The following is a 24,300-nucleotide window of genomic DNA, read 5'->3' as shown; positions in this document are numbered from 1 at the left end:
GCTGACAGGCTCTCCGGGTAACTAAGGCAGCCGCGGCTGACAGCGCGCGGGACGGGCCTGAGGCGCGGTCTGGGGCTGAGGCGGCCGGCTCCCCGCACCCACCCCGGAGGAGACAGGCTGGGAAGGTGAGCACTGGGCGCTCTGGGCTTTGTCTACCTTCCCGGGGGAGTATGGCATAGCTTCACCAAACGGATTTTGTGTCCAAGATGACGAATACTGAAATTTCCCGTTTCTTTCTAGAACGGATAAAACATATTTTACTGGATTGTTTTATTACCGTCATAGGTTTAAAAATACGCTTTGTGGTGGGTTCGTGGAAAGCCCCGCAGAACGCTCACGGGACCCGAGGCGCCGCCGGGGCCGGCCTTGCTGGGAACGCGGGGCGCCAGGCCTGGGGCCGGCAGACCCCGCTCCGACAGCCGATCACGTGGGTGTCTGCGTACAGCCTGCCTGAGACCAGAGAGGGGACACTGTTTTCCAAAAACCCAGCATTCCGCACGGGACACTCTGAAGCGTTCCTCTGGGGATTAACGCACATCAAGTTTATTATTTATCCAAGTGGGTGAAATAGGTGAGTGGCCGCTTACCTGACTCCACCAAGCTTGTGGCCTGGTCTGTGTAGGTGCTGCCCTTCCGCTGCCTGCTGGGGTGGGAAGCAGTGGAAACCGGCGATTGGGTGTGAGGACTACAAGGGACTTGGAATCGTCCGCAAGGTCTAGAAGGGGACAGACACATCCCCAGTCCCAAATATCAGGAATCTTGACTGCAGGGTCAACATAAGGTGCTGGCAAAAGACTCACATGTGCAGTGTGAAATGTTTCTTTTCCAACCACCAGATGACCAAGGCCAAGGCCATTTCAACGTCCTTTTGTCTACTAGCCCTTCAACAGGAGTTCAGGGGAGAACCGAGAGGTTGGGGGTGAATGGCCCAAGTATTCACTGCTGTGCAAAAAGCCACCCCAAAGCTTAGTGGTGGAAAACAACAGTCATTTTTTTTTTTTTTTTAATGCTCATGGATTCTGTGGGCCAGGATGTCTGAAAAGAACTCAGGAGCTTGGGTGGGCTCTTCTCTACTCCTCGGGCTTTTGCCGGGCTGACCTGAATGGCTGACACAGGGGACCAGGTGGTTACTTCACTTGCACATCTGAGGGGTCAGCTGGGCCTCAGCCGGAGCCCTACAGGAGGGCTCTGCACCACGGGAGCCTTGGGTGTGGGGACACCTCACATGGCAGCTCTGAGGAAGCAGCCTGGCCTTTCTGAGCCAGCCTGGAAAGATGCACAACGTCCCTTCTGCCACGGTCCACTGACCGAAGCAATCACAGAGCTGCCCAGACTCCAGAAGAGGGATGAGAACATCCACACAGCCTCCCAGTGGAAAAGTGCCAAAGAATTTGGGGCTTTTGTTCATTTATAGGGAGTATAAAAAAAAGAATTTGTGGCAGCGTTGTAAAACAGTCACAGTAAGTCATCAAAAGGTAAACAATAGATAATAACAATAGAAGAAAATTTCCCAGAGCAGAAGAAAGACATGAGTTTCAAATTGAAAGAGGACACCCCCCCCCAAAAAAAAAGTGCCAGAGAGGAGGAAAAAAAATGATTCACATCTGGATACATCTTGATGATGTGTCAAATCACCAAAGATACCTATTCCTAAAAACTTCTAGAAAGAAAAAAAATTTACATGCAAAGGAACAACAATCAGATGACATCAGACTTCTAGTTGGCAACACTAAACACAACTACACCTGACCCTATAACAAATGGGGGTCAGGGCTGACCCCCCGTGCAGTTGAAAATCTGCCTCTAACTTCTGACTCCCCAAAAGCTTAACTACTAATAGCCTGCTGTTGACTGGAAGCCTTACCAATAACATAAACAGTGGATTAACACGTAGACTAGTATCTACATATATTTAGGCATTTGTAACATAACTTTTTCTTGTTTTCAATATTACATGGTTCATCCGTGAGGTTTTTCAAATTGTCACAAATCTCCAAAAATATATATATATATCTTTATACATATTTATTTTAAAAATCCATGTATAAATCTACCTGCACAGTTCAAACCTGTGTTGTTCAAGAGCAAAATAAAGATATTTTCAGACACAGGAGAGTTCAGAATGATGACTATCCCTGACTTAGTCTGTTTTCTGTTGCTTATAACAGAATACCTGAAACTGGGTCATTTATAAAGAAAAGGAATTTATTTCTTATAGTTCTTGAGGCTGGGAAGTTCAGATTGAGGGGTGGCATCTAGAGAGGGTCTTCTTGCCAGTGGGGACTCTGCAGGGCCCCGAGATGGAGCAGGACATCACGTGGGGGCTGAGTGTGCTGCTCAGGTCTCTCTTCCTCTTCTTCTAAAGCCACCAGTCCCACTCCCATGACAACCCCTTGATCCATTAGCCCATCAATCCATGTATCCATGAATGAATTAACCTCCCGAGGGCAGAGACACTCAAGACTGAAGACTGCCACTTGGGGGATTAAGTTTCAACACGAGTTTTAGAGGCGACATTCAAACCACAGCAACCTCCAAACCATTCCTAGGAGAGTTTCTAAACTAGATATAGCACAAAACCAAAAAATGCAAAAGGAAGACACAAGATACAAGAATTAGAGAGCAAAGAGAACAGGAAAGCATGTAATCTGTGTAGTTTTAAAAATTAACAGCAACTTGGAACCAAAATCCCAAATAACTATTGTTGATTTCTTGTTTTACCTGTAAACTGAAAATAAAATCCTAAGGCTCCCAACCAACTGAATGGACCCCCTCTTGGCCAAGGGGACCCCAGATAAACTTTAAAAACCGAGTTCCTGGCCATAATGGGACAGTAGGTCAGACACACCTTATTATACCCTCTCCCTTTTTTGGCTTAGACACACCTAAACCACTGTTAATGTTAAAATAGAGATCGTAAGACTGACAGAATGGATCCTTTGTGGCAATAAGATACCAAATGATAAACAGACCTAAGACCATGCCAGGCAAGGGTTAAGTCACGCACCCTGCACTCAGAGAATAAACTATGTTCTAACTGCACAAGGTTTTCTTATTTCCTAGCAGCTAACCCACCACTGGCCTCAAGATAAGCAACCCTGAAACAGCTGCAGCTCACTGCCTGCCAGAGCCGCCTGGCCTGTTTCCAGGCCACGGCCCAGCTCTGACTGCGTAAGACCCCGATTTCAGTGACTTCCTCCCGATAGACCACCGACCGCGGGCTGGCTCTGCCAGTTTACCATGCTGCGCCCCGAGTGCCTTCCTGTCCCTGCCTTCCCTTTCAACACGTAGGGCCAAACTGTGATGCATTTAAACAGTAAGTCTCCACCCTGAAGTGAGCGTGGGTGGCATGTAACATGCATGTTTACTCAGTGTGCATGCATTCAGACAGCCTTCATGAATAGTCACACTCCTCCTGCAACGTGTGGAATACGTATGCTTGGCTAACCCTTTCAGCTGAAATTCCTGCCTTCCCCTCCCTCCTTTGAAGGCTGGAAGCTACACTTCCCAGATGTCAGGATGGCCAACCTGCAGGCTGTAACCCTTCACAAGAAGTAAAGTCTCCTCTTTAAATTTATAAAGTATGGGTTTTTTTGTTTTTTTTTTTTTGCCGGGCGCGGTGGCTCACGCCTGTAATCCTAGCCCTCTGGGAGGCTGAGGCGGGTGGATCGCTCGAGGTCAGGAGTTCGAGACCAGCCTGAGCGAGACCCCATCTCTACTAAAAACAAGGAAAGAAATTATCTGGCCAACCAAAAATATATATAGAAAAAATTAGCCGGGCATGGTGGTGCACGCCTGTAGTCCCAGCTACTCGGGAGGCTGAGGCAGTAGGATCGCTTGAGCCCAGGAGTTTGAGGTTGCTGTGAGCTAGGCTGACGCCACGGCACACACTCTAGCCCGGGCAACAGAGGGAGACTCTGTCTCAAAAAAAAAAAAAAAAGAAAGAAAAGCAAAAAGCCAAGCACAGTGGAAGGTGTCTGCAAAGCATGCAGTCAGAGTAGCACGAACAAGGACAGCCCGCGTGAGCAAGCAAAGAGGAGGCCAAAGCAGACTGCCACACAGGAAACGCAAGTGAATGCACAAAGCCCTCAACCTGACTAGTGGAGAAACACAAACTGAGGCCTTTGCACCCATGAGATTGTCAGACATCGAAAACTCCAGCCAGGCAGGTGCTAGGAGGCGGGGGGTGGGGGTGGGGGAGATCCCTGCAAGCACACACCTGGGGGCAGAGTGGCCGCAGCCTGGTCTAGGGAGCAGCAGGGCACCAGCTGCAATGACCTAAGTTACAACCCAGCACTTTCCACACACTTGTGCAAGATGAGGTGTCTGAGATCGTTTAGAGCAGTGTCCATCGTGTTTAAGAGCAAAAACCAGGCCTGGCACGGTGGCTCACGCCTGTAATCCTAGCACTCTGGGAGGCAGAGGCGGGAGGATTGCTTGAGGTCAGGAGTTCAAGACCAGCCTGAGCAAGAGCAAGACCCCGCCTGTACTAAAAATAGAAAGTAATTAACTGGACAACTAAAAGTATATAGAAAAAATTAGCCGGGCATGGTGGTGCACGCCTGTAGTCCCAGCTACTCGGGAGGCTGAGGAAGGAGGATCGCTTGAGCCCAGGAGTTTGAGGTTGCTGTGAGCTAGGCTGACACCACAGCACTCTAGCCTGGGCAACAGAATGCGACTCTGTCTCAAAAAAAAAAAAAAAGAGCAAAACCAGGGAACCACCTAAATGTCCATCAGCAGCAGAATGGAGAAATTGAGTCCTTCACAATGCACATGACAACTAGAAGCACCCACCTTGAGCCACACAGTGTTGGATTTTAAAAGTTGAAGAACATACCTATATACCACTTATGGTTTTTTAAAATGTAAAACAATACAATGTATTTAAGATGCTTGGCCGAGTACGATGGCTCACACCTGTAATCCCAGCAATTTGGAAGGCCAAGGTGGGAGGATCACTTGAGGCCAGGAGTTCCAGGCTACGATGAGCTATGATCCTGCCACTAAACTCCAGCCTGGGTGACAGACGGAGTCCCCGTCTCAAGAAAAACAAAACAAAACCTCCACTGGCAAAATTTTTAAGAAACACATAAAGAGTCAGATTCAGCAGTGATCAAAGAGGTATCCAAGCCCATCAGCAGTACGTATTTTCTCATGTTGCACAGCAGAGACGTGGGCACACATTTATATTTAACTTTTGTGTGATGAAATACCTCAATTTTCAAACACATATGGCAAAAACACAGATTATGGCATTATGCCCCATGTGTGAGATTCAGATGTAAGAACACACACCTTCCCTCCAGAAAGGTGCCTCTAGGTGTTGACTGTTCTGGATGCAAACAAGGCTCCCTGCGATGGAAGGGCAGCCCCCGGACAGCCAAGCGCAGACCACACGACTGAATGCCTGCAGCAAATCACCGGTCTCCACCCCTTCAGCTGCTCGTAGCCTGGACACACATTAGAACCACCCAGGAAGCTTTTAAAGCCGCCCTTACCCGGCTCCACCTGACCTGCTAACCCTGAAGTGGAGAAGGAGGCAGGTGCTTCTTGGTTCTCCAGGTAACTAACGCGCAGCCGCCGTTGACAGCCACACAGTACAGGATACCAGTTTATCTAGTAATTCAGGAATTTGAGGAGGCCAAGTTAGAGCCAAAAATTAAAGGTCAACTATGGTGTGTTGACCATCATGCAATCTACGCATGTAACAAAATTGTACTTGTTCGCTATAAATTTATATAAATTAAAAAAAAAAGTATGGTGAGCTGATGACGTGGTTGTAGCAGTCATGGAGAGTTCTAGACTCTGGGCCTCAGCTATGCAGGTCAATGTACATGTCTGCCTGGACACACCCCCACCTAACCTCATGGATTTCTGGCATCCGTGTGGGTGTTGCGGAATGAAACGAATTAATACGAGGTGATCACTCAGAAGAATGGCATAGAGTAAGCACTCAATGTTTGCTACTTTTTCGAGTGAAGAAACTGTTTTGGGAAAGTGTTCAATACAATATTTCAGTAACGAGGATCACGATTACTCTTAAGGCTTGTGAACAGGCTCCCACACCTGCCAAGGAAACACACCTGGAAGCTCTCAGTGGCTGTGACATCTCTTGGCATGTAACCCGTGGCAAGGAGTTTCTGCACATGCGTGGGAAACGTGAGAAGGCCGAGGAGGTGGACCCTGGTGGATCGATGCAGCGTTTTGGAGAGTGAGGCTGAGGGACTGAGGGAAAATGAATTCTTATTCTCACTTCGTGGCCTTTTTTATTGTCGGTATTTTTTGCAATGAAAATGTTTGAAATGTTAATGGCTGCAGCAGGAAGGTAAGGTTTGCTTCTGCTTTTAAGAGGGAGTCTCGGGTGTTAGCAAACTGAGCGGGATGGGGACGATGCAGAGAGCTTGACTCGGCAAGGTGCCCAAGGAGGGCCAGGGCCGGGACCAGAGCCAGGGGCTCTGGGCTGGGCAGATTCGTGCTGCTTCATGGTGAGAGGCCTGGGCAGTGGCAGCAGACCACAGCCTATGGGAGATGGCAGGGGGCCCTGTCCCCAAAACATCACTTGCTGAGTGACACTGGGACCTCTGAGAGCCATGTTGCCCCACTTGGGAAACGGGGCAAGCCTGGTGCCTCCTCCCCAGGGCTGGCAGCTGTGAAGCACTGGCTGTGAGTCCTGAGGAGAAAAAGAAGAGCGAGTCCCTCAGGACAGTCACACGACTGAGGTTGGTTAAGTCACTTTATTTAGCAAATGGTCACACTCTGGGCCCCACCAAGTCACCCCTCCAGCGTTGCCTGAGTGTCTGCCCGGGAGGCAGCTCAGGCCGAGCAGGACCCTCAGGTCGCCCAGGTTGGGCCATCCACTGTCACACCCCACACCACAGATCACTGCCCGTGTCCTCGGGAGCCCACCCCAACGTGGCCAGGGGCCCCTCCAGTGTTCAACAGCTGCCTGCAGGGGCCTCGGCCCAGCTCCAGGCACAGCCCCCATCCTGAGAAGGCGGCCCTGGGACAGCCTCCGCTCCAGCCGCGGGGACGCCAGACCCTCATCCCTGGCCCTGCTGCCTATGTGTCCCTGCTGGGCAAGAAGCAAAATGTACGAAAATACTTTAATCATTTCTTTGAAACAGCTAAGAAATAAGGTTGTCTGTTGTTCTTTTACAATCCCAGTAAAAAAAAGTTCACATTGGTTCCTGGGCCCAAGGTCAGGCCCTTCCCGGCCAGGCGCGCCTGCTCAGTAGAAGCGCTTGTTCCGCTCCTGCCGCTTCTGGAAGACCACGGCCCCCACCACCGCACACACGACGATGCCCAGGAGCGCGCACAGCAGCAGCAGGAACACCCTCCAGCCCGTCAGGGGCCCGCTGCGGAAGTTCCCCGTGGGGTCATCCACGTTGTCTGCGGGAGGAGAAAGCGGGAGCTGAAGGGCACAGCAGGAGGGGCAGGCTGGGGCTGGGCTCCTGGAACGCGGGCCCAACAGTCCCGACACCAGGGTGACTCCCTCACCCACACCCTGCCTGATCCCTGGGTCTCCCGCACCCAGCCATGGCTGGGCACGGGGTGAACTTTGGCAGCATCTGCTGAAGGAACAAGTGGGTCAACGGGCCTGAAAAGGAACGCCGGGGGAGGGGGAGGCGACGACGTCTGTGGAAGCATGCAGCAGCCAGGAATCCTCTGGCCAAAGGCTGCAAAATGGTGGTTTATAGCGGGGTTTGTTTGACCCCCAAAACATCTGAAAGCAATCTGAGTCTTATAAAAGCAGTATGTCACATAGAACACGAGGCTCTGGCCTCTCCTAAAGGTAGAAAGGCCCGGGCCCACACTCAGCACAGGGACCTGGCCGGGCCTCAGGGCCCCCACCCACAGAGCCCGCGCCCCCACTCCCACGCCTCATTCCTCCCACAGAACATCCACTCTGGGAGGTCAGAGTGGTGGCCAATTAGTGCCCTGGACGGACTCAGGCCTTGGGTTTTGCAGAAGCGCAAGTTAACATCCTGGCTCTCCCCCTTTCCAGCGAGGAAAGTTGAGGGATGTGCTCCCGGGCCAGCAGCAGCACCAACCCGCAGGTGGCTCACGGAGGGCAGAGGAAGGTGCCTGCACCCCGGCTTTACTGGCCACTATCCCCGCACCCAGCACAGGAGGAGGCAGGCCCCGGTGGTCATACGTTTGCTGATTAGCTGTCCTTGCTTCAGCAGAAACCGCGCAGCTAGGGTGTCCTCATGGACAGACTCTCTGAAGACTGTTTTCTGCCTCATTCACTTGCCCAAAACACACTGGAGCTGACTGGACCCAAGCTCCTGGCCTCTAGGAGCTCAGGCAGGGCCAACCAGTGCCACTCGCCTGGGACAGGGCTGACCCAAGAGCCCAGACCACAACCACAACTGGACCAGACGAGGACCACCCAAAGCTAGCCTCACCAGGCCACATGCCAGGCCACCCAGGCCCGGGCAGGGAGGGGCTGGGCACACACGCACCTTTGGGTGACTTGAGGAAATTGACGCTGGGCTCAATCTTGGTCCAGTCGATGTTGTCCTCATCAGGCGTGTGCTCAACCATCAGCTGGAACAGCTTCATGGAGATGATGTCATGATTGTCTGTCGGACCGAGAATTAACCTGTCACAGCCTAGAGCCAGCCTCAGGGCACGAGGCCCAAGGCCTCCCCCCAAAGAGAAGCTGCTGCCCCAACCACACACACTGGCCAGACCCCAGGGAGAGTGCTGCTCCTGCCCAGCCCCCGGCAGGTGGTATCCAGGGGCCGGAATCTTCCGGAACTGAGCAGTAAGAAACCTGGGAGGCGGCAGAGCGGAGAGAAGAGCAGGGACTTCGTAAGCAAATCATCCAGGTCTAAAGCCCTCTTTGGGGCCGGTTCCTCATTTGTAAAATGGGACTGATAATCTCCGCCTTGTATGGTTGTCATGGTGAGTAAATGAGAACATGGGCTAACACACAAGATCTCCTGCCTGACACATACTTAAAAACAGAAACCAGATGAGGACCAGCACAGTTGACAAGCCTGATCCTCCCACGGGCTGGCAGCCACAAGACGCACTTGTGAAGACCCACGTACAGGACGCAGGTAACAACTCTGTGACCAGCTATAGGCCCAACCCTAACGCACAGTGACTGAGCCTGAGGGGAGCTGGGAAAGGCTGTGTCCAGCAGGGGCAGGAAAAGTCTCTGCTTGTAATAACTGACCGCCCATTTTAGAGATGAGGAGGCTGAGGCTAAGAGCCCACATGTGGGTCCCGGCCAGCCTGACTCAGCTGTGAGTTCTGCTAACGGACTGGAATCTGTTTGCAGAAGGGAAATTTCTGGAGCCGAGAAAAGGGAAAACTTAGCAGCAGGGAGCCAGCAGCCAGCTGGGCAGGGCCGAGCAGCGTCTGACAGCCGAGCGTGCACAGCCCTGGAGGTGGAGTGGCCTGGTGGGACAAGGACCACCTCTGGAGCGACTCCAGTTGCCACCTGGGCTCTGCTGCTTCCTGTTTGTCATCTTAGGGAAAATCCCTTCAACTCTCAAGTTCCCCATGGTCTCGGCTGTGTGAAAAGGGAAAGAGGCCACTACCTGCCTAAGCAGAATACATGATGTGACGGCCCCCCTAAGACACGTGGCACCGACAGCCCCAACGCGTGGTCAGAGCCACCCTGGCGGCCATCCCCACCCTCCCCAACAGCCTCTGCGAGCTTCCCCTGCCCCAGAGCTGGTTCTGCTCCTATCGGGAACCTTCTGAAGACACGTGCTGAAATGCTGGCAGACGGAATCCAAGGTAACGCGGGGAGCGTCAGGGGAAAGGGTTACGGTGGAGCCACGGACGAGGCAAGACTGGCCAGGCAAGAGCTGGGTATTTACAGGAACAGAGAGGCTTGTTAGACCATTCTCTCCTCTTTTAGACGTACAACTGAAATTTCCATATTAAAAACTTTAGAACAAAATCCCAAAACAATAAATGTTCTGGGGTCTAAGTGGACCTAAGCACTTCCTTGGGGAGAGGAGAGGGTCCTGGCCAGCGGGCAGATTACAGGCCCTGGAAAGGTTTGCTCTGAGGATAAACTGCCCTTTGCCAGGTTCTCCATGTCGTGCGCCAGTTCTGGTCAGCAGGAGCTGGCCCTGGGCCTGGTGCCTCCTGAGGGCCCCAAGGAGAGGACTGAGAACCACAGCCAAGGGCCACCATCAAGTGCCACCAGGCCTGGTGACCCAGCAAGGCCTACGGGGGTGAGAGGCACCCCAGTGCTTACTGAGCACCCACCATGGGCCAAGCAAGACAGATCCCTGACTTCATGGAGCTTACGGTTTAGTTGGCGGTGGGGGGGGTGGTAGAGATAATAAAATTAATTATAGATAGATTCAAAGATGGTAAATGTTATGAAGAAAAACAAAGCCAGGAAAGGTGATGGGAGTGTGTGGGGATTGGAGTAGGTACGATTTTAGATGGAATCAAGGCAGGCCCCACTGAGGTGACGTTTGGGCAAGACTCTAGGAGACCAGGGTGAGACACCTAACCCAAAGGCTTAAAGCAGGAGGGTGCAGGAGTGTCCTGCATCTGAGGGACAGCTGGAGGCCACAGCAAGCAGGGGGAGCAGTGAGCAAGGAGTCAGAGGTGATGGGCTGGGTAGCAGACAACCACTGCTGGGATGGCGGCCCTGACGCAGTGAGATGGCAGAATGGGGGAGGCCACACGCGAGCTGAGCAGGATTAGGTTGCTGTGCTGGGAAGAGGCCGTCAGGGGCTGGCATGGAAGGAGGGGACCACTTGGAAGGCTCCGTGGTCCTCCAAGTGGTAGAGGATGGTGGCTTGAACCTAGCAGGTGTTAGAGGAAGGGTGAGATGTGGTTGGATGCGCTGTGAAGAGAAAGCCAGCAGGACCTGCTGATGGATTAAAGGTGGCATGGGATGAAAAAGAAGAGTCCAGAATGACACCAAGACTTTTTGGCCTGAGCAAATAGAGGTGCCATTGACACCCTGGTCCTCAGCAGCAGACACAGCGGGGCTGAGGTGAACGGCCGAGTGGAGACGGCGCACACTCCAGGCTGTGGCTAACATGGTCTGGAGACAGAAACCTGAGAGTCGACATCATCTAAATGCAAAGCCTCCTGTGGACAGGGAAGGTCGCCAACAGACTACTGGAGGACTGAGGCCCGGATGGGCCAACATCTACAGACGACGGGAAGAGCAAGAAGGCCAGGCGAGCGTGGGAAGCAAATGGAGGGAGGTGAGCCGTTACCAGGAGGCAGCTCGCCACACGCCAGGGACGACACGGGCTGAGCACGGACTCCTCACTCAGCCTGAACTCACCAGACAGGTCACCAGTGCCAGCTGAGGCTCCAAAGTAGTAGCCGGTGGGCAAGCGCACTCCCGTGATGTCAATGCAATTCTTCCACTCGTTCTTGTCCTCCAGGTCAGTCATCACCTGTGGGTGCCAGAGCGTCAAGCACCCCGCAGGCCCGGCGCCCATTGCCCAACCCCCTGTGGACCCAGCGCGGGCCGCCAGCAGCCCCTCTTGCCTGCTCACCGTCAGACGGCCCCGGGAGTAGCGCACAGCCAGGAAGGTGTCGTGATCCCGGTTGCGGAAGTCGGCCGTGCAGCCCGCCAGCTCAGTCCAGCGCCCATCCTTGCTGTGGTCGTAGGACAGGGAGCCATTGTTCACCATCACCGAGATGTACGGGAACACGCGCTGGGACCAAGACACCGGTTACTGCAAGACCAGCCCGCCTGTGGGGAGAGCAGGGCACCCGCCACCCCAATCCCTGGAGGCTCCTTTTGTGCAGACACCAGGGGGAAGTCTCGGTCCCTATCCTCTAGCCGACTGCCCAGCTCTTCCTTTCCTGCTTGGCAGGACAGAGCAGGGGCCTACCTCAGTGGTCTCGTCATTGGGATACGTGTCCAGGAAGATGGCTAAGCCATGGAAGTTGTCTTTGCTTCCAAACACAGGCCCTGGAATTATAAGGAGATGCTCTCACAATGGGAGATATGGGAGTTGTCCCACAGGTACCTGAAAGGCAAATAATGCCTATTTGGGTAGGGGCCAGCGAGCCACGCCCCAGGAGGGAAGGGACCTCCGAAGGGAAAAGCTGCAGTGGAAGAGGGTCTAGGGCACAGCACAGAGGCCTCAAGTCTGAGGGCTGAACCAGGAGGGGCAGCTGCCTGGCCACGTGTTGAGGTGAGTGGCAGGTGCCAAAGGGGTACCCAGTCTGTGAAGAACGGGTGAGCTGCGGGGCAGGCTCTACCCTCCACACCAGGGGCTGCAAACTTTCTGTAAAGGGCCAAGAGGAAACATCTTAGGCTCTGGGGGCCACATGTGGTCTCCGTTGCACAGTCTTCCTGTTCTTGCTTTTTAAAAAATATAACCCTTAAAAATGGGAGCATGGTCAAAACCAGGCCACAAAGGGGCAGAATGCTGAGCTACGGGACCCAGCTGCTCCTCTCTCCTCAGAGGCCGTCCTCCCAGGGCCAAGCTCCCCCAGGGGTGCAGAACTTTGTCTATGACAAGCAGCAGTTTCTTAGCAGGAGAGCAGAGTGGAAGGTCCCTGGCCGCACAGCCAAGGGCCACCCCCTTGCCCTGCCCACCCCTCCTCCCTGGTAGGCCAGCAGCCACACCCGTCCCCAGCTCACCGCCCCCACCCCAGGGCCCTGAGCGGCACTGCCCACCTGGTGCGAGGCGGTCCCGGGTGTACCACAGGGCAATGCCATCTCCGTGGAGGTTCTTCTTCCCCGAGCCGTGGACTCTGAAGTGGACGTGCATCTCCCAGTCCTTGAGAAAGCAAGGCTGGAGGGGGAGCAGGGGGGCAGCTCAGAGCTCCTGGGGCTTTCGAGGAAACTGGAGGTGACACTGGCACAGCCCCACCCCACAGGCCTAACACCGGGCACTTCCTGGCACAGGGCTGGGGGCAGGGCCACAAGAGTCACTGACTGCAGACCCCAGGTGAGGCAGGCAGGCCATACAGTGTGCCAGGCCCCAGGCTGCTGCTGAGCCGGCAGCTCTCACTCTGACTCACCCCACTCTGTGCCAGCACCACCCCCACCGCTCCTGCCCTGGGGGTCTCACGCAGGGGTCATTACCCCTATTGGAGCCATATGCCATTCAGAGGCAAGAGCTCTTGTCCACAGCAGTTAAGTGGACTGTCTTGATTTGCACCCAGCTCTTTCTGACTCTGAGGCTTCTGCTCTGTTGCCTGTACTTCCTGTGGCCTCCAGGCCTTTCACATAAATCGCACCAACTCCCTTCTGGCCTCCACCCCCACTGCCCTTGCCTCTCACCAACCTTCCCAAGTGAGGAAAATCAGGCAGAGTCAGCGCCAGCCAGGACTCAAACCCAACTCTTGGTCAGCACACCTCCCCGGCCTGGCCTAAGTGCAGTACCAGCTCCAGCAATGGGGGCTGGCCCGGTCGTGCTCTGGGGCCTCTGGGCCCCCAGACAGAGAGAAGCAGGTGCTCCGCAGCCATGAATACCGGGGCGGAGCTGCGGGCAGGGCCACTGGGGAGACCACAGCGTCAGCACAGACTCTGACGAGAATCCACTTTGGAGAAGTCTATGAAGGGGTACATGAACAAGTGACTAAACAAACACCCATCAGAAAGGCAAAGCAAAACAAGATGCTGTTGAACTATCAGAACAGCAACTATTAGAAAGATCATTAACATCCAACACCGATGAGGATGGAGAGAAACAAACCTCTCAAACGACGGGCAGGACAGTAAATGCTCACGTTTTCTTGGGGGCTATTTGTTTGTTGCAGCTTTTTAACAGAACATGGCAGATCCCTCAAGTACTTACACTTAAAGATATCAAAGATACTAAGAGAACCAAAGTCAGTTTCAAAACAGTACTGGTGGCAGCCGGGAAGGCAGGAGAGGAAAAGGCTGACAAGCCGCAGCGCGCTGGAGCCGCCGGGGGGCCATGAGGAAGCAGCAGAAAAACCCTAGAAAACTAAGACTGTTTCTTCCAGTGATGGAGGGAAAGCTCCAGCCGCACGCTGAGAGCCATCAGCTGAAGAAGCAGGCGCAGACCTCCCAGCAAACCCCACAAAGATCTCCCACACAGTCTGGACTTGCCACAGGCAGTCAGGCAACAAAGAAAGCATCACCATACCCACCTACCTTGGATCAAGTAAGCCTAAAGAAACCGTTCCAACTCTCGCACCCAGAACTCCTTCAGTAGCAGCGGCGTTTAATGAAGAGGAAGACAGTGAACCGGAGGAAACGCCTCCAGAAGCAGAGATGCGGGAGAATGCTGGAAGGGACACTCCAGCACCAGCTGGACCGGACTCTTTCAATAAAGGAAAGCACAGGCGCTCCGACAACCAGAGGCTACGGGAGCAAAACCTAAAATCTCATCCTGGAAATGCCCACGACCAGACAATCCAATGATGTGTTCTGACACTGGGGTGTGGGGTGGGTATAAAGTTAAAAGGAACAGTTTCCTTCTTTAAATAATGATATGACACTATATTTGGAGCTGCTTTTTCTTTTCTTTTTTTTTTTTAAGATTGAGTGGTAGGCTAATAAATGAGCATTTGAAATTAAAAAAACAAACAGTATTGGTGCTATCTTGCCATTTCTGGAATAAGAAAAAAGCAGTATATGTGTAGAGGAAAGAAAGAAGTGAAGGAACATAAACCAGCATTGATGATGGGTAACCCCGGGAGGCGAAACTCCGGGGACTGTTTACCGTCCGTGTGTGAACCCCGTATGATAGACGCAGTACTTCTATAATCAGAAAAGACTCAGTCAGAAATAAAAAACACTATGCCCCAACGTGGGCACCCTGGCTCCTGCATTTGCTCACTCACCAGACTCGCTGCTTCAGCTCTGGGCACCAGGAACCTAGACGACCAGAGCTAGGGCTACGCAGCAGTGTGCGTGCTAAGGCCTCAGAGCCTTCCCACGGCTGACAGTTCATGGGTTTGGGGAGCATTTGCAGATTCTGGAGGGGGCGACTGAGAGGAGATAAGAACTAAATCTCAAGCATAGAAGGAAAAGGCATCTGAGTCTGAGGCCTGCCGAGGGTGATGGAAGGCTGAGCTTAGGGTGGGGTTCGCACAAAGACTGCACGCCCAAAGTACGAGTGAACTAGACAGGCCCTTCCAGGGACTGCAGTGCAGCTTTAGGTCCTCTCCACCCCTGAAATTAGACTGAGGGGACTCGCCGAGGCCTCAAATTTTTTACAAACAATTGTATAAATGCTATACCTGGCACACAATCATAAATAACCAGCTACACAAAGAAAAATATGAATAAAAATGAGAAAGAGAGAAAGAAAGACAAGAGAGAAAAACAAAAACAAGCCAACAGGAACTACAGATATGAGACTTTCAAATGCCTCATTTACTACGTTCAAGGAGGTAAAAGACCAAATTGAGAATTTTGGCAGATAACTGAAATTTTTAAAAATTGTACTAAAAAATTCCAGAACTAAAAAATACAAAAAGTATAATTAACAACATAATGGATAGGTTTAACAACAGCTTAAAAACAGCTGAAGAGTCTATGGCCATACCACCTTGAACATGCCAGATGTCACCTGATCTCAGAGGCTAAGCAGGGTCAGGCCTGGTTAGTACTTGGATGGGGGGACTGCCTGGGAATACCGGGTGCTGTAGGCTTTTGCCTCTTCTTGGCCGGGCAGGTGTGGTGGCTCACACCTGTAATCCTAGCACTCTGGAAGGCAGAGGTGGGAGGATCACTTGAGCTCAGGAGTTTGAGACCAGCCTGAGTAAAACTGAGACCCTGTCTCTATAAAAAAACAGAAAAATTAGCTGGGCATGGTAGTGCATGCCTGTAGTCCCAAGAGGATCGCTTGAGCCCAGGAGTTTGAGGTTGCAGGGAGCTATGATGACACCACTGCACTCTAGCCGGGGTGACAGACAAGACTCTATCTCCAAAAAAAAAAAAAAAAAACAACCAAAAAGAAGAAAAGAAAAAAAAACAGCTGAAAAGAGAATTAATGAACTCAAGGCCAGTCAGATAAAAAATATCCAGAATGAAGCAATGAAGCAGAGAGAACAATAAAATGACAGGTATGGAATTGCATGTAAGAGACAGAAGAGTATAAGACACATATGTTTGGAATTCCAGGATGAGATGCGAAAGAATGGGCAAAGGAGTCTTTAATGAGATGTCTAAGCACTTACTAAAACTGATTCAAAGACATTATGCCACAAACTTTAAAAGTCCCACAAACTTTAAAAGTCCCACAAACCAAAGGAGACGAATAAAAAGAAAACCACACTAAGGCATAAAAAAATAAAGCAGGGATGGAGAGAACAAAGAAAAACAAATAGGCTGGGCGCAGTGGCTCACGCCTATAATCCTAACGCTTTAGAGGCCAAGGCAGGAGGATCGCTTGGCTTGAGGTCAGGAGTTTGAGAATGTGAAGTCAGAGATTCAGGAAGGAATGAAGTATGAGTGCAGTAAATATGAGGGTAAAAACCTAAATCTTTGACTGCATAAAACAATCATGTGTAATTTAAAGCAGAAAGAATGATGATAAATGACAAAAATGGGCAAATGAAGTTTACATGTTCTAACATCCTTACGTTGTCGAGAAAGAAGGTGGACATCAACATTAGACTTTGGTGAAACACAGATGCATATTTTAAACTCTAGGGCAACCACTTAATTTAAAAATTGATTTTTCTGAAACTCCAGGGGAGAAGAAAAACAAAGAAAAAGAACAAAAAAAAAATTGAGAAGAGAGCGTATAACTTTCAAGCCAACAGAAGAAGAAAAACTAGGATAATAAGAATAAAACGAACCCAAAAGAAGTCAAGACTAGAGAGAAAAATGAACAGAGAACAGGTGATATATATAGAAAGTAAAATAGTAAGAAAGTAGGTTAAACCCAGATGTATTAATAATTTTATTAAATGTAAATGAACTAAATGCTAATAATAAAACCAAAACCTAACCTAGGATCTCTTTGTGCTATTTCTTATAACTGTATGTGAATATACAATTATCTCAAAATAAAAAGTTTAATTCAAAAAGTAAATAAAGAATCAAAGACTTAAGAGCTAAAACTATAAAACTCCTTGAAGAAAATAGAGAAAAATCTTCATGACATTGGATTTAGCAATGATTTCTTAGATATGACACCAAAAGCAAAGACAAAAAAAAAAAAAAGATAAACTGGACTTCACCAAAATTAAAAACTTTGGTGCATCAAAAAACATTGTCTGGCCGAGCGCGGTGGCTCACGCCTGTAATCCTAGCACTCTGGGAGGCCGAGGTGGGTGAATCGTCTGAACTCAGGAGTTCGAGACCAGCCTGAGCAAGAGCAAGATCCCCGTCTGTACTAAACATAGAAAGAAATTAGCTGGACAACTAAAAATATATAGAAAAAATTAGCCAGGCATGACATGCCTGTATTCCCAGCTACTCGGGAGGCTGAAGCAGGAGGATTGCTTGAGTTCAGGAGTTTGAGGTTGCTGTGAGCCAGGCTGACACCACGGCACTCCAACCTGGGCAACAGAGCAAGACTCTGTCTCAAAACAAACAAACAAACAAACAACAACATTGTCAAGAGAGTGAAAAGACAACACACAGAATGGGAGAAAACATTTGCAAATCACATATTTGATAAGGGATTAATATCCAGAATATATAAAGAACTTCTGAAGCTTAACAACAAAAATTTCAATTCAAAAACAGGTAAAGGATTTGAACAGACATTTCTCCAAAGAAGATAAACAGTCAACAGGTACATGAGAAGATGCTCAACATCATTAACCATTAGTAAAATGCAAATCAAAACAACAATGAGATACCAATTCACAACCATGAGGATGGCTATTTAAAAAAAAAACAACACCAAAAAATAACAAGTGCTGGCAAGAATGCGGAGAAACTGGAACACTCGTGCATTGCTGGTGGGAATGTAAAATGGTGCAGTTGTGGAAAGTAGTTTGGTGGTCCTCAAGAAATTAAAAACAGAGATATATGACCTAGCAATTCTACATTCTAGGCATTTACCCAAAAGAACTGAAAGCAGGGACTCAAACAGATAGTCGTACACCAATGTTCCATAGCAGCATTATTCACAGTAGCCAAAAGGTGGGAAACAATCCAAATGTGTCTATTACGAACCAATGTATAAACAAAATGTGGCCTACACACACACACACACACACACACACACACACACACACACACACACACGCACACACACACGGGAACATTATCCAGCCATAAAAAGGAACGCAGTACTGACACATGCTACAACATGGAGGAACCTTGAAAATACTACGCTAAGTAAAACAAGCCAGACACAAGAGGACAAATACTGTATGACTCCATTTATATGAGATACTTAGAACAGTCAAATTTATAAAGACAGAAAGTAGAATGGTGGTACCAGGGACTGCAGGGATGGGGAGTTACTATTTAATGGGTGCAGGGTTTCAGCAGAGACGATAAAGCTCTGGAGGTGGACGGTGGTGGCAGCCACACAGCAATGTGAGTGTACTTAATGCCACCGAACTGCACACTTAAAGGTGGTCAGTCAGTCATTAGCTAGGTTTGGGAAAAAAATGGTCAAAATAGTAAACTTTATGTTATATACATTTTACCACAATAAAGTTTGAGGAATTTGATTTTCTTTTGTCTGTGCAGATACATAAATACAATAGCCAAAACTAATTTTTTGTGGACAGCCATCATATTTTTTAAATGCCATTGTTTCAATGCCAATGTGTATCCTACTGAAGAGAACAGTGTCATAAATTAATTGATTTAAAGGTAAAAAGAAGATTAAAACGGTAAATTTTGTTATATGCATTTTACAACAATAAACATAAATAAATAAAACAATCCCCCAAAAGCCTAATATGCTGTTTACAAGAGACAACTCTAAAACATACAGAAATGTGAAAAAGAAAGTAAAAGGATAGGAAAATATATATCATGCAAATACTAAGCAAAAGCAAGCGAAGCTATACACCAACAACCAAGTTTAAAAGAGGACTCTTCTTAATGACAAAAGATTCCATTTACCCAGAAGTATAACAAATCTAAGTTTTTATATGGATCTAATTTGGCCTCAAAAACATATAAAACAGAAAGTGACAGAACTACAAAGACACAGACAAATCCACACACAGAAATTTTCATGCACCTTCCTTAGTAGGTATTAAAAATGAGCAAAAACATGAGAAAGGATACAGCTTTGAACTCAATCCGCAAATTTGACCTAAAGGGCCCTCTATAAACAAGTAAAGAATCCATACACTTTGCAAGCACACACAGAACATTTCCCAAAAAACCTAACCATTTGAGGGACCATTCCCAAGTCTTCAAAGAGCTTCAAGGACTGAAATCACAGAGTATGTTCCCTGACCATGATGCAATTAAATATCAATAATAAAAAATTAAAAATATAACTAGAATAGCCCTCATACATTTGCAAACTTTAAATATATATCTCACATATACAAAAGTCAGCCCAGAAACCAGATTTCAAATGGTCTGTGTTTTTTTGTTGTTGTTGAGACAGAGACTCACTCTGTCACCCTGGCTAGAGTGCAGTGATATCATCATAGCTCACAGCAACCTCAAACTTCTGGGCTCCAGTGATCCTCCTGCCTCAGCCTCCCAAGTTGCTGGGACTACAGGCATGCACCACCATGCCGGGCTAATTTTTTCTATTTTGAGTAGAGATGGCGTCTCGCTCTTGCTCAGGCTGGTCTTGAACAAATGGTCTCTTTGGTGCCCAGAATTTTTTTGTACCTGGGGACAATGCCCTGAGGTAAGAGCCAGGCTGGTGAGAGGTGTGCCTGTGAGCAGAAGGGCACCTGAAAAAGGAAATGGGAAAGGAAAACCTACACCCCACCTTGGCATGCGCACAGGGAGCCAGTTACAGGGAGGTCCACATACAACAGTGGAGGACCTGGAAACTGACTCCTCCAAGTAGATCCAGGCCTGGAAAGCCATCCTGTGCCCAGATTAAAACTGCAGATTATCAGATAGAAACATTATGATATCGGCAACATAAAGCCTCTGAAGGACTGTAAGCAGGTGAGGTACAGGTTGGAAATGATTGAGGAGCTGCTTTTGGGGGCAGAACATGACGTGACCACAGTTCTTAACCCTGGCTGCACAGCAGGCACCTGATGCACTCAGAAAGCTTAACACCTTGGCCCCGCGCCAGGCCAATGAAATCAGAATCACCTGGCGGTTACAGGCCATTTTTACCATTTGGTGGTTCCACGTCTGTGCTTGCAACAAAATGGAAGACAGATGTTAGCCAACAGTCAGCTGATACATCATTAACAATTCTGATAAAAGATCACTAGGTGACTTTGGGTTTATAAACCAAAAGAAGTTCAATATTGAGTGACCCTGCCATACCAAAACTGTGTTCCTATTTAAGTGAACAGTTTTTCAGAAATCACATATATAAAAACAAAAAGTAGAAGTGGTACTGAAGCCTGTCTTACTCTGACAGAAGTAGCCATCCAGATGGGGGTGGGGGTGACATTTCATTGAGATGCATTTAAAATTTTTCTTTACTTTTGTATAATTATTCAAAAACTGTGTAACGCATTCATTTTGATCAATGTACAAATAATTACTAATATAATCCAAAAGAAAATCATAAAACTTAGTTTTAAGGTCTCAAAAGCTAAAAAGTTTACATTATTATACTTAGTTTCAGAGGAAATATCATAGGCTAATGAATAGATTTCCAAGCATTAAATATATTGCATTAGGATAAAATTCTGTGTGGGAAATTAAATGAAAATACAAGTTCAATTAAAAAAGACTGATGTAAGGCCGGGCACTGTGGCTCACTCCTGTAATCCTAGCACTCTGGGAGGCCGAGGTGGGATTGCTCGAGGTCAGGAGTTCCAAACCAGCCTAAGCAAGAGCGAGACGGCCGTCTCTACTAAAAATAGAAAGAAATTATCTGGACAACTAAAAATATATATAGAAAAAATTAGCCAGGCATGGTGGCGCATGCCTGTAGTCCCAGGTACTCGGGAGGCTGAGGCAGTAGGATCGCTTGAGCCCAGGAGTTGGAGGTTGCTGTGAGCTAGGCTGACGCCATGGCACTCACTCTAGCCCGGGCAACAGAGCGAGACTCTGTCTTAAAAAAAAAAAAAAAAAAAGACTAATGTATTATACAATTTGGGTTTATTCGTGTTGCTTAAAAGAAATGGGATATCAAATTGCAATGATATTTAGATTCCACTGAATGTTTAAGAGTACTGAGCAGTTTTATTTTAAAATATCAATATTTAAAATATGCTATAAACTACATTCTTTGCAAAAAATATTTAAACTTATGACAATTTTTGATACCAACTTTTAAAGGGGATACATAATTTCACATTGTTCCATCAGCAAAAAAAAAAAAAAACCTTAAAAGACCACTGCTGCAACCCCCACATGAGATGCCCAAAAAGATGGGGCTGAGCAGCCTCTTCAGCCTCCCTGTGTCCTGTGCTTCAGCCATCAGGCACTTGGACTTCTAGTCACCTTTCAGCCACTCCTTCACCTGGACCACCCCACCCCGATACCAAAGCAGGAGCTGTCTTATGGCTCCTGCTCCTCAGACAGCAGGTGCTGTCTGAGCATGAACCTCTCCAGATGAAGTGAGGGAAAGAGACAAAAAGGACAAAAGTTCTGAAAGCATCTCACCAGCTCAGAGAAGGAAGAGGCGGTTCTTGGGAAATGCTGGGGAGAAAATTCTAAGAGTTCTGAGCAATTTATTTCAGGAATTACAGGAAGCACTCCAGACCTTTACGGAGTATCAGCAGGACCAAAAAGGAAAGGTCCCTGGAGCTGAATGGCAAGGCGGAGAACGCAGACAAAACAATTATATTTCAGACTGTGAAAATTCGATGAAGACAAGCACAGAATCCTCTCAGTTCTGTGACATCTCTAGCCACTGACAATGTCAACCACCAGCTACCTACAACCCCAATTTAAGCCACTATCCTAGATGTGTCTGTTACTTGTGGCTAAGTCCTATTTCTAACAATCCCAGCACTATCTGTACCTTGCTTTAAAAACACAAACAAAAAAACTACACTGAGCTCACTTCCACAAAAAATATAAGGCTTTAAAAAAAAAATCTGAAAGTCCTAAGACAGAATAACGTGACAGAATGTGACTCAGGGAGACAAGGTAGTTAATGAAGTCCTCTGAGTGGGTGGCACTTAACTGAGACTTGACAGATGAGGAGCCAGGCAGGCATGAGGAGCCAGGAGGCAGTGTCCCAGACAGAGGGAACAACAAGCACAAAGGTCCTGAGGCAAGAAGGCAGCCAGAGAACAGAAAGAAAGACGGGAGATGCCAGGAACCAGGGGCCAGATTGTGCAGACATAATGCACGCCTGTCTCTTCACAGGAGACCCCAGGCTCTCATGATCAAAGTGAAAGCTGAAGAAAGTAACCCCAGATGCCACTAACAGCTGTGTGGGGGCACAGGGCAGGAAGGAGAGGAGGAGCTGGGAGGACAGGCAGATGAGGCAACACAAGGACAGTGTGGGCTCCCAGAACTAAGAGAGAAAGTCAACCAGAAGGGAGGAAACTAGGACACTGGCTGACAGCTTAAGTGTGGGAAGGGTGGGGATTAGGCAGACTAGTGCAGGAACAGGTTCCACTCCAAGCTGTGACCCAGCCCAAATTATTCCCCTTTCACTCCTTTCCTGACCTAGACTTTCTCAGTGTGCAATCTAGGTAGCAGCTGATGTTGGCCTCTGTTCAGTACTACATGCCCATTACACCTTAGGCTCCCTGACCTCTGGGGCAAAGGTCACAGAAACTAAAACTGCCCACAAGTTCAGTCCCTCCATACCACTGATGACAACACCCTCAACCATGCACTGAAGACAGAGTTCTAAGGAGTTCCTCCATTGTCCAAAGGAACGGAGTCAAGTTCATCACGTGAACTGTAGGCGTGGAGATCAGACAGATCAGAGGTCTGTTATCCTGTATAAAGTCCTGAAAGCCGTCTATTTCAAACAGCCTGTCTGAGAATTAAATACAATAAGGCATGGCAAGGTCAGTGCCCAACACACAGAAAAATACCCAAAAAGATCTAGTTCGTTCCATTCTTCCCACTATTGATGGACTCAACTGAGACAGGCTCACAGCTCCACTACTTGCTGGCTGTGTGACTTTGAGTAAGGCACTTTCAACTCAGAACCTTAGCTGCTTAGTTAGTAAAATGGAGATGATTACATCACTTATATCGCATGGCTCTTGAAGGAATTAAGTGAGGAGGGTATAAAGTGTCAGGCACAGGGAGGGAGGGGCAAGCCTACAAACCAAGCTCAGGGCTCGGCTGCTGGGGAGGCCGGGAGCAGTGGCTTACTGGGCAGTATACCTAGCCTCTTGAGAAACACTCACCTGGTGGTTCCAGATAGAGCCCTCTTTGCTGCGTTCGTCAGGGGTCAGACGTACATACTGGCTCGTGAGCATAGTGCTGCCCTGGAAGTCCCAGAGGGGCATGGAGCTGGAACCGACCCCTGTGGACAGAAAGGCACAGACAAGCGCGTAAGAGGCCATGTCAGGACTGGCCCCGACAGAGGCAGGAAACCCACAGAGCTGCTCTGCTCAAGAGAAAGGGCACGCCTTCCCCCAACCCTGACCTGCCTCGCCCTCACCTTTCACTCATTCCCGCCCCAAGGGCCGCCTCACCTTGGTAGGGCTTGATGAGCGAATGCTCCCGTTTGAGGTGTTCACTGTTGCCGTCAGTTATATCCGCAGCTACAGAACCCAGCAACAGAAGAAGGAGTAGAGGTGTAGTGGGGCCAGGGCCGGGGCCAGGAAGCCCAGGCCTCCCCAGGCACCGCCGGCCCCAGCCCCAGCGCCAAAACCAGCTTTCCGCCGCCATTCTCCTCTCCTCTCGGCCACTTCCGCCCTAGGACTTCCGCCTTCCGGGTGTCCCATCTAATGGCCTCCGGCCGGAAGCCCTCCAACCCTGGCCTCGCCGAGGGGTTAAAAAGCAAAGCCCCGCAGCTAAGGGGGTGGCGGCTTTATTGGCTAGGCAGCCCCTCATCCTGGTCGAGCGCCGTTCCATCTCCTCGATGGCTCCAAGGCACCTGTCGGCCAGCCTGAGCAATGGGTTCTTACGAGCGACAGGAGCTACAACCAATCACGGAAAAGCACGTTAGGCTGGTGAGCCAATGAGGAGCAGGGATATGGTTTGATCCGGCTGGCAGAAAGAGGGTCGTCTGCAAAGCGGGGCATGCTGGAACTTGTAGTTTTTGTGGGCCTCTCGAGAGGCCTGGACGTTGGAAGCTGCAATGCTGTCGGCCTCTGGCCACAAGTTTCGTCTCTGCAATAACCATTCCCAGTTCAGGGAAAAAG

The 24,300-nt window shown here is 49.3% G+C and overlaps 1 protein-coding gene and 1 pseudogene across 1 annotated transcript; one reads left to right on the top strand and one right to left on the bottom strand.

Moving 5' to 3' along the window:
* Window positions 1–6,715: 6,715 nt before the first annotated feature.
* Window positions 6,716–24,055, bottom strand: LMAN2 (lectin, mannose binding 2). The gene is made up of 8 exons (XM_045530584.1): window positions 23,629–24,055; window positions 23,338–23,456; window positions 12,635–12,752; window positions 11,841–11,920; window positions 11,499–11,660; window positions 11,282–11,396; window positions 8,466–8,585; window positions 6,716–7,389 (listed from the first exon to the last, which is right to left on the bottom strand). Exons 1-8 carry the CDS (start codon window positions 23,822–23,824, stop codon window positions 7,229–7,231), a joined length of 1,071 nt encoding a protein of 356 aa, XP_045386540.1. The 5' UTR covers window positions 23,825–24,055; the 3' UTR covers window positions 6,716–7,228.
* On the top strand, window positions 15,469–15,588 carry LOC123623715 (annotated as a pseudogene).
* Window positions 24,056–24,300: the final 245 nt, after the last annotated feature.

The sequence above is a fragment of the Lemur catta genome, chromosome 18, assembly GCF_020740605.2.
Source record: "Lemur catta isolate mLemCat1 chromosome 18, mLemCat1.pri, whole genome shotgun sequence".
Taxonomy (NCBI): Eukaryota; Metazoa; Chordata; class Mammalia; order Primates; family Lemuridae; genus Lemur; species Lemur catta.
This window is presented reverse-complemented; position numbering and strand designations above follow the sequence as displayed.